Genomic DNA, 14,075 nt, shown 5'->3' on the forward strand with positions numbered 1-14,075 from the left:
TGCAGATTGTTATATACCTGCTTATTTTCCAACGTCAAGTTAATTTAGAGAGAACTTTTCATGGTCGACATACTGAAGAAGGACAAAACATTCACATTTACTGAGGCACAAAGGCTCACTTTGCTCGCAATTATGGATACTTTTGTCGCACCGCTTTCTCCTCAGGAGAAAGACATCTTAATGAAAAAGATATTCTCTATTAAACCTAGTATAGGTTATAATCAACAAATTATCTCAGCATTTTGTGACATATCTGGTTCATCTTCTTCACTCAATGTGATAGATAGAATTGAAGAACGACTTCAATTCGCTGCATCGCCAAAACAACGCCAACAATTTCTCTTCCTACTGAACATGTTATCTCATCAACCTACATTATTTTTGCTTACAGGAGGCAGAAGTGGTATCTTAGCACCTTCTTTGAAAGACCTAAGTCAAAAGGACAGAGAGCGTGTTCTGTTAAGCTGGAAGAAATCGTCTTTTAGTCAGTTACGAATGATCTATAACAGTTTCATGGGCCTTTGTTTGCAAGAAACTTACTTTGGTACCGAGTCACTTGCTACAAGATATATTAACACATTTACAAACACTACAACAGAAGATACACGTGAGAATAACTTACCGTACACTGCAGCAACTTCTACCACAATCACAACCTATCAGCCCGGTGGATACGAGTACTTTCGTCAGCATCCGGAGTATAAAAAAATAAAGCATGAAAAACTACACATGCTGTCGACAGAGGAAGCTCTGCAATATTGCTCACCTTGGTCGTCTCAAAAAATAAATAAAACACACCACAAACAGCAATCATTCGATGCTATCGTTGTAGGTAGTGGTGCAGGGGGCGGTGTTGCTGCTGCAGAATTAGCGAAAGCTGGATTATTTGTTCTTTTGATTGAGAAAGGAACCTACTTCCATCAAGACGATCTTCAACCCGACAATGACCGTTTTGCTTTCTTTAACATGTACGATAATGGTGGTATTACGCCTAATGCTAAAGGCACTGTGAATCTTATGTCAGGTTCAACGTTTGGCGGTGGAACAAGTGTGAATTACTCGGCCTCACTTAAGGCACGGAATTGTAATGATATAATCATAAGCTCAAAGACAATTTGTACTAAGTTTATCTATAAAAAAAAAATACCAATAGCCGCCGGAATTCATACGAAAAGAATGGTCGCAATTGGGTATGCCCTACTTTAATTCAGTAGAAGTAAGTTTGCGACTATGCATCAGCATTTAACCGAATATATAAAATAGGCTTATTGATTTATTCATAAATTAGTTTGCAGAAGATCTTCAAACGGTCTGTGATCGAATTGGAGTCAGCACCAAGAATGTCCACCATAACGGTCCCAATCAAAAATTATTGAACGGCTGCAGGTAGTTCAAAATTTACCAATTTATTAGATAGTATTGTAATATCTGAAATATCCCGTTTCTACGATTGCAATGCTGCCAATTCAGAGCTCTTGGTTATTCAGCAGACGTTGTGCCACAAAACACATATGGACGAGCCCATTATTGTGGTAAATGCTACACCGGCTGTGCGTCAGGCATAAAGAACAGTACGGTGAACACATGGCTGAAGGATGCTGCAGCTCATGGAGCCAAATTTTTAGACCGGACCCGTGTTACGCGCATCTTATGCAAGAACGAATATAATCAACAGAAAAAGAAAAAGGCTATTGGCGTTGTTTGTCAACTACATGGGGATCAGAACAAAGAATATACTATCCATGCCAAATTCATTATTGTGGCGGGCGGGGCTCTTCATACCCCTTGCTTATTACGCAGGAGTGGTCTTCAAAACACCTACATTGGTAAGGACCTTCGGCTTCATTTAGCAACACTTTGCATCGGCGTTTATGATGAAGTGGTTAATCCTTCTGAAGGAACCTTGCTAACTGTCATCTGTAATGAGTTTGAGAAGAAATACACAAAGGAAGAAGAAAAGTGCCATCGTCATGACGATGGTAGCACTTACGGCTATAAAATTGAATGTTTTACAAATGGAACGGGATTGTTTTCTGGAATGGTTCCTTGGGAAGGGGCTGCTCAGCACAAAGAGCTTATGTTAAGATATCGAAATACTGTGACGTTATTTGCAATGTTGAGAGATAAAGACTCTGCATGCAACGTTGAATATGATAAGGATGACCCGAGTAAAGTTGATGTTCAGTTTCAATTGTCTCAATATGATGGTGAGAATCTGAAAGATGGTCTCGTGGAATTGGCAAAAATCCATGTTGCTGCTGGTGCGCGAAAGGTTCTTCTATCCCAACACCCTTTTATTCCGGAGCCCACTTTTGAATTTCTTGCCGAAGAAGAGACGCAGATCACGAACCCACGATTTGTATCATGGTTAGAATTAATTAAGCGCTCTAAACCACCCGTGCCAGCTTCAGGCCATCAAATGTCCTCATGGTAAATGTTTTATCAAAGTCATTATTTGATATTACAGGCTAAGCTAACTGTATTTTATTTTTTTTCATATCTACCCTCTACAATGACAACAATACTATAATATATGTATAATTCAGTCGAATGGGGACTTCACCGAACAATTCAGTTACAGAAATCACCGGAGAAACTTGGGACGCCAAGAATCTGTATATTGCTGATTCGTCGTTGTTTCCTACTGCTCTTGGTGTCAACCCTATGGTTACAATAGAAGCAATATCTCTTTCAGTTACCAAGCACATTATTAGGGCATTTAAGGAACAAGAGAAGCTACCATTACATAAATTATCTAAACTGTAAAATGTAATTTAATAGAGCTGCAGTACACCATAATAAAATTGCGGTTCTTTTGGTTACATGATTTTTCAGTACACCAGTGTTTCGATCAAAGAAAAGAAAAGAACAAAAGAGCTGTCGATAGGTACAGCAATTGAACATATCTAATTCATGCAACCTTGTTTGATTGGTCACAAAGCATCAATTTATAACCATTATATGTATCAGAAAATTGATCCCATTGCTTCAACATGGGAATATCAGATACGCCCTCACAGCAGCCACAAAGACAATTTCGGGCTTGGAAAATTTGAAATTATTAACCATAGTCGCATTACACATTAAGCATCAACGAAGCAATCTGTGTCGTTTGATAATTGTAATTTGATAAAGGGAGCACGTAAAGTTAGTTAGGGAACAAAGACGAAATTGAGAATTCAGGACATCTGTAACACTTTAACCCCACATTTTGTTAACTAACTTATGTAAAGATTTACCGACCATATTTGGGTAAATGTGAAGTGCAAAATAAGATTGGTCGCTCACATGTGATAATGCACTTCTAGTGTAACAGCTTTTGGCTTGAAGAATGGTCAAACGTGGTTTCTTTCCTCTCTTTATTGTAATTGCTGCAATATAAAAAAAACGAAAAATTCACACTGTGTACAGCAGCCCGCATAATGAATGTGTATAACACACCCACATACTCAGAAGCTTTAACAGAAGCGATCCACAGCACAAACAGACAGTTGTTTCTTCTTTTTCACCTTTCTGTTTCTGTTATATCAGCGCAGTCAACTTAAAAACTGATAAAACTCGTAAATAAAAAACACTTGGAAACAACAATCAAGTCATGTTAAGTGATATTATTCAAAAATCTAATTGTTTCGCTTTTTCTCTCTTTCGTTTTAGCTTTTCTCAACATTTTGCTTCATTTTTTTCCCTGTTCTTTTTATCTGGAATGAGCTTCACCCAAACTTCATCTTTATACAACTTTGAAGATACTTTTACATCCTGGCCACTATTACATCGTTATCAATATCGACGAGAAAAGCAAGAAGAGACAGTGGCAACAGCCAATGAGAATCTGCAAGGAATATCGCAGGAACCAGTTCCCTTTGAAGGTAGATATGGAACTTGCAACGTTTTTTGTCATATGAAAATGCTTAATAGACCTTTTCTCTTTTGTGGTAAAGACTTTAAAATAAACTTCGGTATAAATCCGGACATCTTAGCTACACCAAGTTCATTAGCTATTGATTTAGCGCTTGCACAACCACCGCAACAGCCACCCTCAATTACTTCCAGTTCTGCTGCTACTGAAGCCTCCTTTATCGATTCATTTTTGTTTCAAGGGCAGCGGACATTGCTTGATTTTCCTGCTAGTACTAGTAATAGCAATAATACTACATCATCCATGCTACCTTTCCCATTACCTACAGCATTAATACAACCATCACAGGACATATCTGCTGCCTCTGTTCTGGACGATAATGAGCAAAAAGCATTTTCGAGTTTTTTAGATGCTTTTTTTATGGACCCTGACACGCAATTAATAGAGAACAATAACAACAATAACTTTACTGCTGCTACTTTAAGTAATGATGATTCTTATAACAGCCTCAACAGCAACATCAATCAGCAAATATTTGATGAAAATGAGCAAGAAGAGTTAAGAAGGAATTCTATTCTACAGTCGTTAGATGACCAAAAGAAACTTCATCAAAAATTAAATCTCATTGCGTCACTTCCTCAATTAAGTAGTAGCAAGTATAACACTTTAACATTATCACCATCGCCAACATCACACAGTACGACATTAAATGATCTTCTGATCAAAGCGACACCCACTTCTAACAACACGGCTTCATTGACAGCAGACGAAAGCTGTCAGCAAAAAGCAAAAGCTACAACTACTGCTAGTTCAAATGTACCAGAATCTATATTTCTCAAGCGAAGTGAATATCTAACACCACCCTACACTTCTTTTTATTCTACTCCTCCACCTCCTTCATCGCAGGAGCAACAACAACAGATGTTTTCATCACCAATTGTGATAGAGGCACCATCTTCTACTACGACTAGTAATATAAGTAGTTCAAGCAATAAGAAGAAAAGACACTCTGTAGCAAGCAATCAAAACCTTGAAGAAGATGAAGCAGAACCATTGAACCATAATAATAGTACCAACGAATGCAAAAAAGCAAAACGTAGTCGCACTACTTACCGTGAGCTATTGACAGAAGAAGAGAAAAGAGCTAACCACATCGCCTCTGAGCAAAAGCGTAGAACAGCTATTCGCAATGGGTTCAAAGACTTAACGGAATTAGTGCCTACATTGAAAAATGTAAATAATTCAAAGAGCAATGTACTATTCAAGGCTGTTGAGTTTATTCGTCATTTGGAAAACAGAAATAGTAGCCTAAGGGAGAAAATTAGATCCTTGGAACTAAGAGATGAGGCAGCAAACCGTCTGTCCCATTTACAAGACCGACAACTTCCATCCTTTAACCCTACTAATACTGCTGCTGTAGCTGTTGGTACTTCCAAACGTACTAGAGATGATGATAATGATGAAGTAGCGGAAAAAAGTGCAACTACTGCTATATCACCCTCGAATATGAACGGAAAAACGAATAAAACCCTTCACCCACAGAAACAACGACGACTCAGTAATAGTCCTACTATTATTAGTAGGATTAGTAATAGCAATAGTAGCACCTATACTGATACACACCATACACAAGATAATTTAACTCGATCATACAGTTATCAACAGCCTTATACTACGACATCACCAACAATGGCAAATGCACCTACTCTACCTCTTAGTGCAAGAAACGCGCTTTTAGCTCATAAAAAGCAAGAGAAGCAACTCCTATTACTACAAGAGCAACTACAGTTGCACCAAAGATTGATTGCTGAACGAGAAGAACAAAAAGAAAGAAGCATCCATCGACATCTTGCTGCCGCTGCTAAAGCAGCAATTGGCCAACAACTGCATGAAACACCTGTACATATCAAGGCTGAACCACAATAACTGATAATTAGACTTACTATCGTGTTTCTATTTAACTGACTTATTAAAAACCGGTAACGACAGTCACCTTATCTGTTATTAATAAATGTATACCTTTTGAACAGTATAAGCTATACCTCTATCCGATGAAATACAACACATTATATTACATTTCCATTAAAAGAAAAAGGCATCTTTTAATTGTTGAAGCGGTTTTGTTTTTACATTTCTCGACAAAATGAGGGCAAAGTTCCATTTAAAATGGTTGATAACTGCGTGTAGTATATCATAGAAATTGTATTAGCTGCAAATTTGTACATGTTAAAGTGAAAAATCCCAATTAGACTTGTATGGCTCTTTGAATGAGACAGTGAAACACTTTGTTATGACATATCTAGAATATTCTACTATAGTCCTATAAAACTTAGCAGGTTTAATAGTCATAGACAGATAATAGACAAGTGCAAACTCATTATGTTTACCATTACATTTGCCAAAAAAAGTAGTATTGACACGTATAATGAAGGACACAATTGACAAATTCACGGAGCAATGGTTCAATTTGCAATGCAATTTCGAAAGATAGGTGTGGTTGACTTTTGCAATCCTTACCTGCCCATTCTATACGAGCAACATGAATTAACTGTACATAATCAATAACCGATCTCTGGAGTGTTGCATGAGAAGATACAGGAATTAGTTCCCCAGTGGGTATGTTTCAAGAATTAATCAAGTACATATTTTTAACGCAGAACCGCCTAAACATATGAATAACGTAAGCAAATCGTCATTTTGTGCCCAAATATGAATTCCTTGCCCTTGGATGATCTTTTCTAATTTTCTGATCTCTTTCTTTATTGTGCCGCACTCAATATGTCCAATATTTTTGAAAATATAAAAGCTTTCATCATTCCTGTCAAATTAAGTGATTACGAGCTTAGCCTGTACAAACGGCTGCTTACGAAAAATGGTAGGGTGTTCATTTATATTTGTCTTATCAAAGCATCCAGCAGCTATAAGTGTTTTATAATTATACAACTGTTAATTTTAAGGCGGATCTGTTGGACAAAATCAGAAAGAATCAAATTACATTTTCACTGCGTTAAAATCTTCCTCGAGAATAAGCCGTAATATAGAAAACTTACAAGTAATAGACAAAAACCTTCTACTGAGATAATATTCTTCTTTGTAACCGGTTTCTCTTTTATTTTGTATGAATGTAGGCTCCAATTTTGAATATAAAATGGGTCAAAGACTGGTAAGTTCGATGAATTTCTGATCTGGTATGATTGCAGCATGACTTTCTTATTTTTCTGCATATTAGTGATAAACAGCAGAAAATATTACCAACAAACGATTATCGTATAGAAACAGATAGTAAGGTATTGAACCCTATAGCAATAGCCTCTCTGCAAAGGTCAGAAAGAACATCAGATCAATCAATACTTCACAAACGTTTCGCAAACTCACCACCAGAGAAACTTCAATTTGTTTATGATGAGGACGAGGCCAAGTAAGTTGGTTAGAGAACGCTATGATTCTATGACAGTTATCTCACATCAAACGTATTCACTCATAGAATAACTCCAGCACTTGATAGTAAAGGCAATGAGTGTAAGCAACCAATTTGCATAAGCCATACATGATACGGAGACTGAATGTCATAAAATATGTAATAGTGGATTTGAGTCTAGCACCTGGCTTTATCAATACCAAATATGAATGTTTTCGACCAACTCCTTACGAGCCTTTACATAACAAAAAGTTGGTATCATTATTGCTGTTATTGGAACGTAAGCGAATGCTGGATAATGAAGATAAGCGATCTCTAAGTTATCGACATGCCATATCAGCCATAAAGGTAATTCAAATTGATATAAATTTATGTTTAACTTACATTACAGCCTTAACAGGCATAATAACTATTGTTTGGAAACTGTACTGATATCCTTATCCATGCTCAGGCTTACCCACGAGATATACGTTCTTCAAAAGAGGCAGCCAAAATAATAGGTAAAGTGTTGTGGACAAGTCTTTCGTTAGTGTATATTTGGTTTGCGCTCATTCAGTTTAATTTCGTTCATGATATATGAAGGCGTAGGTCAGAAAATGGCGGAAAAAATTCGAGTGTTTCTGCAAACAGGAACTATTGATGAAGCAGAAGAATTAAGAACAGATGAGCATTTTAGGACCATGAGTCTTTTTAACAAAGTTTGGGGTAAATCTGAAGGGAACAAGAAAAGAAAAAAAGAAAAAATAAAAAAAAAAAATAATAATCACACAGTAAACTTGATATACTAACAGGTGTCGGCGTAACAACTGCCAAGATTTGGTGGGATATGGGTTACCGGACGCTTCAAGAAGTGTTAGACAACGCCAAATTAACTGCCACGGTCAAACTAGGAATACAATTGTTTCCTGATTTCAACGAACCGTAAGCATAAAGTTGTCCTCCTTCAATTGTTACAAAGTTAAATACCTTTTGCTGCTTTTATCTTTTAGGATGTCGAGAGCTGATGTAGAAGAAATTATAGACATTATTAAGAAAGAACTACACTATGTTGATGAAAAGAGCTACGCAATACCCGTTGGTGGCTACAGGTAGATTCAAGCTTTCAACTGGTTATATTGCAATTGAATGGCATCTTATTTAATCTGGTGTGGAATGTTTAGGCGAGGAAAAGAAAATAATGGTGATTTGGATATCATTTTGTCAAGTAGAAGTGGGTCGGTTTCATGTCTGCTTGATAGACTCATTGATAGTCTCATGGGAAAAGACTACTTGAAGTACAAGTTATGGCATTCAACAGAAGTCAAAGCGTATAGAAAACCGGCAATACCTTCAAAGAAACCAGGAGCACACCAAACATTTGACAGTTTTGAAAAAGTGAGAAAAGATGTTAAAGATTGATTATGTAGCCATTGTAACTAAATTTACACCATATTGAACGCATATATTCTAGTGCTTTTGTGCCTTTTTGCAGCCTTCAAAAAATAAGCTTCGTCAAGTGGACTTAATTTGTGTTAGGCCACAGCAAGTTGTAACAGCTGTGTTAGGATGGACAGGATCACGCCAGTTTGAAAGATCTTTAAGGGATTATGCAAAGAAGGTGAATAATGCCACTGTATAATTTAGGTACAATAGAGACAAAATAATTATCTAACTACTCCATACGATATTTAGGAAAAAAGCATGAATGTAAGCAGTGAATATATCCATTTAGAGGAAAAGGATGGAAGCATGAAGAAGATCTCTGTCAGCTCCGAAGAGGAAGCCTTTAAAGTAATTGGCATACCTTATCTAGATCCAGAAATGAGAAACTGTTGAAAAGATTATCGATTCTACTCAACTAACGTTAACAAGACACACTGCTCTCTATTTCCAAAGATCAGCAATTCAAATCGGCAACCACTTCATTTGATAGTGACCAGTTACAGATTATTCTTCATGTTACTATTTTTTATTTTTTATTTTTTGCGCGAAGATTATAATATGATTGCCCAATGAGGTTGCAACTACCTTCCAAAAACGAACGAAATATTGTCTTGAGGGTGTCTCTTTGTTGTAAATACTACACTTTGCTCTTACTCTTTCTATAAGGCTCAATGTTATTACCACAATAAGAATATTATCTCCCTGCACCACTTGCACAAGGTGAAGAATCTGAAGCAATTGATAAGAACCCGCAGCAACAGCAAGAAGGAAGCTTTCTTGCCAGCATTAGCACTGAACGGATGTTACCTATCTGCTTAAGTTGCATAGTATCAGTTTCGATACACATTAGTCTTGTCTAGTGAAGAATATTTGATAATTGATGGATTGTTATAGGCCCTTCTTCATCCAGTAGCAGTAACGGCAACAATTCTACCAACAGCAACAAGGACACACAATTTTCACCTCCTATGACAAGTTGCATGACGAACAGTATCACCCAACTGAAGATAAGCGGCAACAACTGTCAACATCTAGAGTTATCACAACATGTAAGGAAAAAAAATTTTTTAATCAAAGGCAAAAGAAGAACAGCTTTTGGCTAAAGCATCTTTTTTGCTTGTTCTTCACTGTTGTAGGTTACTGTGCTGCAATTGAATAAAATTGATACGTCACCTGTGCCCATATTCGTAAAAAAGATTATTGTGTAACGGCGAATAAATTAATCGTTCTCCTTCACTTCCTTTTTTCTTCGTCTATTTATTAACAACCACTTATTTCTTCTAATTATACTATTACCATTACTCTTAATTCTACTCTTTAATGTCCTATTTTCGAACAATCAAAATAAAACAATGGCTGGCTATTTTTTCTCTTTTTGTCATTCTCGCTTTTGTTATTTCCAACTATGATCAAGCCAATCTACGAAAACGTATACCCAATTTGATGACCAATACTCATGTCAAATCACCCGTTACTACTCCATCATTGTCAACACTGACACCAATCTTAGACACATCAGCACAACAGCAACAACACTCATCGTCTTCATCGCCCCCATTGCCCTACCTTGCTTACTCAAGCATGCCTTTTATGAAATACAATCGATTATCTATACGGCACCAACAAATACTAACATCAGCGTTGGCTCATATTCGTCTAGGCTATGTCGCTAATAGAACACCTTATTATGATACCCCACCTCTTTTACTTCTTTATAGCTGTAAAGATGACGAAAATGACAATGAACATATTGATAAGCAGAAAATGTCTGATGCCAACCATGAAAAGAAAAATGACAACAGCAACCACTGTGGCACTTTAGAGCAACGCCTTATAAGTATTGCAAATAGCTATTACTTTTCTATGCTTCAACAAGGTTCTGCCTTTGCATTCGATATGACTTCACCTGTTCGACTTGAATGGTTTTTTGAGTCTTCACCAAATTATATGAGCATGAATGTAGATCAAGCCAAACTTTATCTAAGCAAAGTTAGTACCACTACTAAAGTTTTAGAAGAGGACAGCAGCAGCAATAATAACAACAGAAAAGTAAAGTCAGCCATGGAAGACTATTTAGAAGCAGTAAATCAAGAACAATTAGAACAACGCAACTTTTTGCAAGAATATACTGTAAAAGGTGTTACGATTTTACATACCAATACTGATACATGGTCATCGGTATCTTCTCCTTCTTCTGTTGTACCGCAATGGATGTCTATGACCCGCAACCCATCAATGAAAGCACTACGAGACAAATATCGCTTAAATCACTTACCTCAGCCTCAATCTGATGCTTTTTGGATTATTAGCCGTTTATTATTCTCTAAGCCGACACCGGCTATGCGTGAACTACTCACTCCTTATTATGATTTAATGGGGGGAAAATTTGAATTATGGCATGATGGTACTGATCTCTCTTTGACTGGAAACTCTGTTTTATCGCCCTTAGATCCACGTAATACAAAAGTTAGTCAATCATTTATCGATACAAAAAAAGATTGGTTCCGCGTGGGCTTAAGAGTAACAGCAGCGAATCAAGTGAAATGTGCTGTACAGCATGCTGTACGCGTGTGTGATAAAGAAGAAGGAACTTCTTGTCATGTATTTGTATCTACATCCACTGAAACGCTTTTACGGCAAGTTAAATCTGAGTTTAACAAGAAGAACAGCAGTATATATATTCATGCCGTTGAGGAAAAGCGCTATCGATTTAATGATTTGAATCATGAAAAACAGGACACTGTTTTAGGTGTTGATCGTCAGTTTAATTTGTTTGCGGATTCTGAAGAAGAAAGATATCGTAAACTTTACGCGCGAGTCTTTATGGATTGGATGATTTTGGCAAGAATGGATTACTTAATAGGTCCTTCTTCATCCGACTTCATAAAGACTGCAGCATGGACAGCTCAAGTACAGACGGATATTATTACTACTACCAGCGATATCGACTCTGCTCATTGCCAAATTATACCCATGTCTGATTGGTAGTTAGTAGGCTTCTATTTGAAAAATAAAAAAAATCAAAACTGTATGTTCATTTTAGTATATTTGATTGTGAGAGGGATTTTTGAGTCCTTTGTACTCCTATGTTCATAGCCGAGTAGTTATATTTCTCCTATATTCCAAGTTATCCCATAACAACTACAGTATAATGTTCGCGATAGGCGTTCTTGTATTTCCGCTGTAGTCACCATATCATTTTCAAAATGTCGGTTTCAGGGTCTCATGTGTATCAAGGGTAGAATTGATAATTGCGCAGTACAGTACTTCCAATGCACAATAGTAGTTCATGGACATCTATGTGCTGCTTTGATTTAAATTAATCCTGCCCAAAAACTGCCTTTTAGATGCAGCCAAGATTGACCTAAAAGCATCACTTTTCGTAGAGTACAACTCAAGTAGTTTCATTAACCTCAAGTTAGCCTCTAATTTATTTTATTTTTAAAAAAAAAAAAAAAAACTAAAAAAAAACTGAGACATTGGGGCTATTATAATAACCATAGAATCTACATAGCCATTAGCATGGTACTTATGCTGTATTGTTGCGAATCCTTAAGGATCATTAATTTTTTACACGTTAAATAAGAAAAGTTTATTCACAAACGTAGCATATGATTTTTGAATTTATTAAATAACATTTTCAATGATTACTCTTTAAGAAAAATTGATCTAGACGGTTGTAAAAGCGAAATTGACAACGGCGAAGGCCATCATTATGAATAATATTATGGTTATTATCGTCGGCAATAATAGCGACGGCAGGAGCATCGTTCAAGTATATGGATCTTTTATCGGTAACAAAAGTATGTTGTTGCTTGTCCGGGGAATGGTAAGATGTGTTGTTTCGCTTTTCCTGTCCTTCTTCAGAAAGCGGTTGTTGTTGTCTCTGAGTTGATGTCAACAGCATGCTCGTCAACAAGGATGATACTGGTTTATGTATTTTAAAAGGGTTTTTTTTCACAAAGGTTAATTGTTGTTGGAGGTATGATAAGTTGATATCATGTTGCTGTGGTTGTTTTTGTTCAATGTAACGGTGTTCTTGATAATAACAAGTATATTCCGTTTTGGTTATTACTGAATCATTATCAGTCCCAGCATCTTCATCAATTTCTGTACAATCACTACAATCGGTATGGTCATTGAAATCTTTTTTATCATGATAGTCTTTCTCTGTGGTCATATCAGTTTCATTGGTGGTATTACTACCGGCAATGCTGGTTCGTCTTTTTGGAAAGGATGGTATGAAGAAAAACTTCTTTCTCCTTCGACAATATTGCGAAAGTGACGTAAGAAAATGGTCATTAGAGGAAGTATTAGTGAATGCAGCAGCAGTGAATGTGCTGCTAGTGAGGGTATTACTGAATACAATGGTATCAGGATCGTCATTTGTTGATGAGACACAAATTGCCTTTGCAGCTGTACTATTTGTTGACTGCTTGTTTGATTTAAGGTTTAATTTCGATAGATCAGGCGTTGAACGTGTTTCTGGGATCTGTTTATGCTGTTCATATTGACATTCTTCCGAGATGTTCTTGATTTTCACCACATTTTTATTAATATGTGCACCGGACGATCTAGCAGCAACTGTAGTTTCGGATGCTTGCTCTGCTGGTGTTGCTTCCAAGAAAAATGAATTTGGTTGCTGATGTTTCCGTTGCTGTCGATACCATAAGCGCCATGAGAAGTTCTCCAAGCAAAACCCCTCTTTAAGACTTTCATTACATCTAGTGAAAACTTTTGCATGAACTAGTATGAGTGTCTATATCGTAAGAAATGTATTCAAGTCATTTTATTCAACCTCCCCACATATACGACAAGTGTTCCACGCTGCTACTTTCTTTATAGGCAGGATTCCATAATGACGAATTTGTTAGCAGCTTATATTCTGCAATAAGTGACGATAATGGTATATATATTTCATTAAATCCCATATTGCTAAAGCTTATAAATTTGTCAAATCAGTTATCGTTTACAACGGGGAGAAGAAGAAGCGAACAAAAAAACCAACATTTATTACTGTACAGCAATCTTAACCCCACAAAAACATCAAGGAATGGCCGTTCAACCGAAGTTGTGTTATTGGCTAGATTTGACCGATTAAATACACATATGAACACGCCTTCCTTTTTTCAAGAGGGTGAGGGAACCATAGGCTATACTACCACAGATAGTTGTTTCTTTTGCTGAGAAAACCCTTCTACGCTATCTCTGTATACCATTGTGTTATCTCATACATTAACATAGAAACTATGAATAGTGTGTATCTGCCGTATAACCAATTTTTAAACATACATTAATCTAACATATAATAAAAATCGGCCTTTTCATACTTAGTTTGCATGATGAATTTTAATTCACTAGTACGCTTGACTTGTAACT

General features: G+C 36.6%; 6 protein-coding genes across 6 annotated transcripts; 5 read left to right on the plus strand and 1 right to left on the minus strand.

Annotated features, from left to right (window-relative positions):
- Positions 1–60: 60 nt before the first annotated feature.
- BDF20DRAFT_815956 (uncharacterized protein) lies at positions 61–2,766 on the plus strand (the record flags this gene model as incomplete). Its single annotated transcript, XM_053077122.1, has 5 exons — positions 61–607; positions 749–1,050; positions 1,289–1,386; positions 1,471–2,430; positions 2,547–2,766. 5 exons carry the CDS (start codon positions 61–63, stop codon positions 2,764–2,766), a joined length of 2,127 nt encoding a protein of 708 aa, XP_052938011.1.
- A 937-nt stretch (positions 2,767–3,703) lies between these two features.
- BDF20DRAFT_833741 (uncharacterized protein) lies at positions 3,704–5,782 on the plus strand (the record flags this gene model as incomplete). The annotated part of the gene is made up of 2 exons (XM_053078675.1): positions 3,704–3,866; positions 3,939–5,782. The coding sequence occupies 2 exons, from the start codon at positions 3,704–3,706 to the stop codon at positions 5,780–5,782; spliced, it is 2,007 nt and encodes a 668-aa protein (XP_052938012.1).
- Positions 5,783–7,403: 1,621 nt separating this feature from the next.
- Positions 7,404–8,199, plus strand: BDF20DRAFT_816543 (DNA polymerase beta-like protein; the record flags this gene model as incomplete). Its single annotated transcript, XM_053077162.1, has 4 exons — positions 7,404–7,622; positions 7,726–7,774; positions 7,857–7,979; positions 8,066–8,199. 4 exons carry the CDS (start codon positions 7,404–7,406, stop codon positions 8,197–8,199), a joined length of 525 nt encoding a protein of 174 aa, XP_052938013.1.
- Positions 8,069–9,238, plus strand: BDF20DRAFT_858641 (uncharacterized protein). The gene is made up of 4 exons (XM_053080418.1): positions 8,069–8,362; positions 8,435–8,648; positions 8,725–8,871; positions 8,946–9,238. The coding sequence occupies exons 1-4, from the start codon at positions 8,265–8,267 to the stop codon at positions 9,087–9,089; spliced, it is 603 nt and encodes a 200-aa protein (XP_052938014.1). The 5' UTR covers positions 8,069–8,264; the 3' UTR covers positions 9,090–9,238.
- Positions 9,239–9,959: 721 nt separating this feature from the next.
- On the plus strand, positions 9,960–11,728 carry BDF20DRAFT_858647 (uncharacterized protein). The gene has a single exon (XM_053080419.1). It carries the CDS (start codon positions 10,017–10,019, stop codon positions 11,682–11,684), a length of 1,668 nt encoding a protein of 555 aa, XP_052938015.1. The 5' UTR covers positions 9,960–10,016; the 3' UTR covers positions 11,685–11,728.
- A 608-nt stretch (positions 11,729–12,336) lies between these two features.
- On the minus strand, positions 12,337–13,658 carry BDF20DRAFT_999259 (uncharacterized protein; the record flags this gene model as incomplete). The annotated part of the gene is made up of 2 exons (XM_053085481.1): positions 13,509–13,658; positions 12,337–13,420 (listed from the first exon to the last, which is right to left on the minus strand). Exons 1-2 carry the CDS (start codon positions 13,625–13,627, stop codon positions 12,337–12,339), a joined length of 1,203 nt encoding a protein of 400 aa, XP_052938016.1. The 5' UTR covers positions 13,628–13,658.
- Between the last annotated feature and the right edge of the window lie 417 nt (positions 13,659–14,075).

Source organism: Mycotypha africana (genome assembly GCF_025528875.1).
Source record: "Mycotypha africana strain NRRL 2978 chromosome Unknown BDF20scaffold_3, whole genome shotgun sequence".
Taxonomy (NCBI): domain Eukaryota; kingdom Fungi; phylum Mucoromycota; class Mucoromycetes; order Mucorales; family Mycotyphaceae; genus Mycotypha; species Mycotypha africana.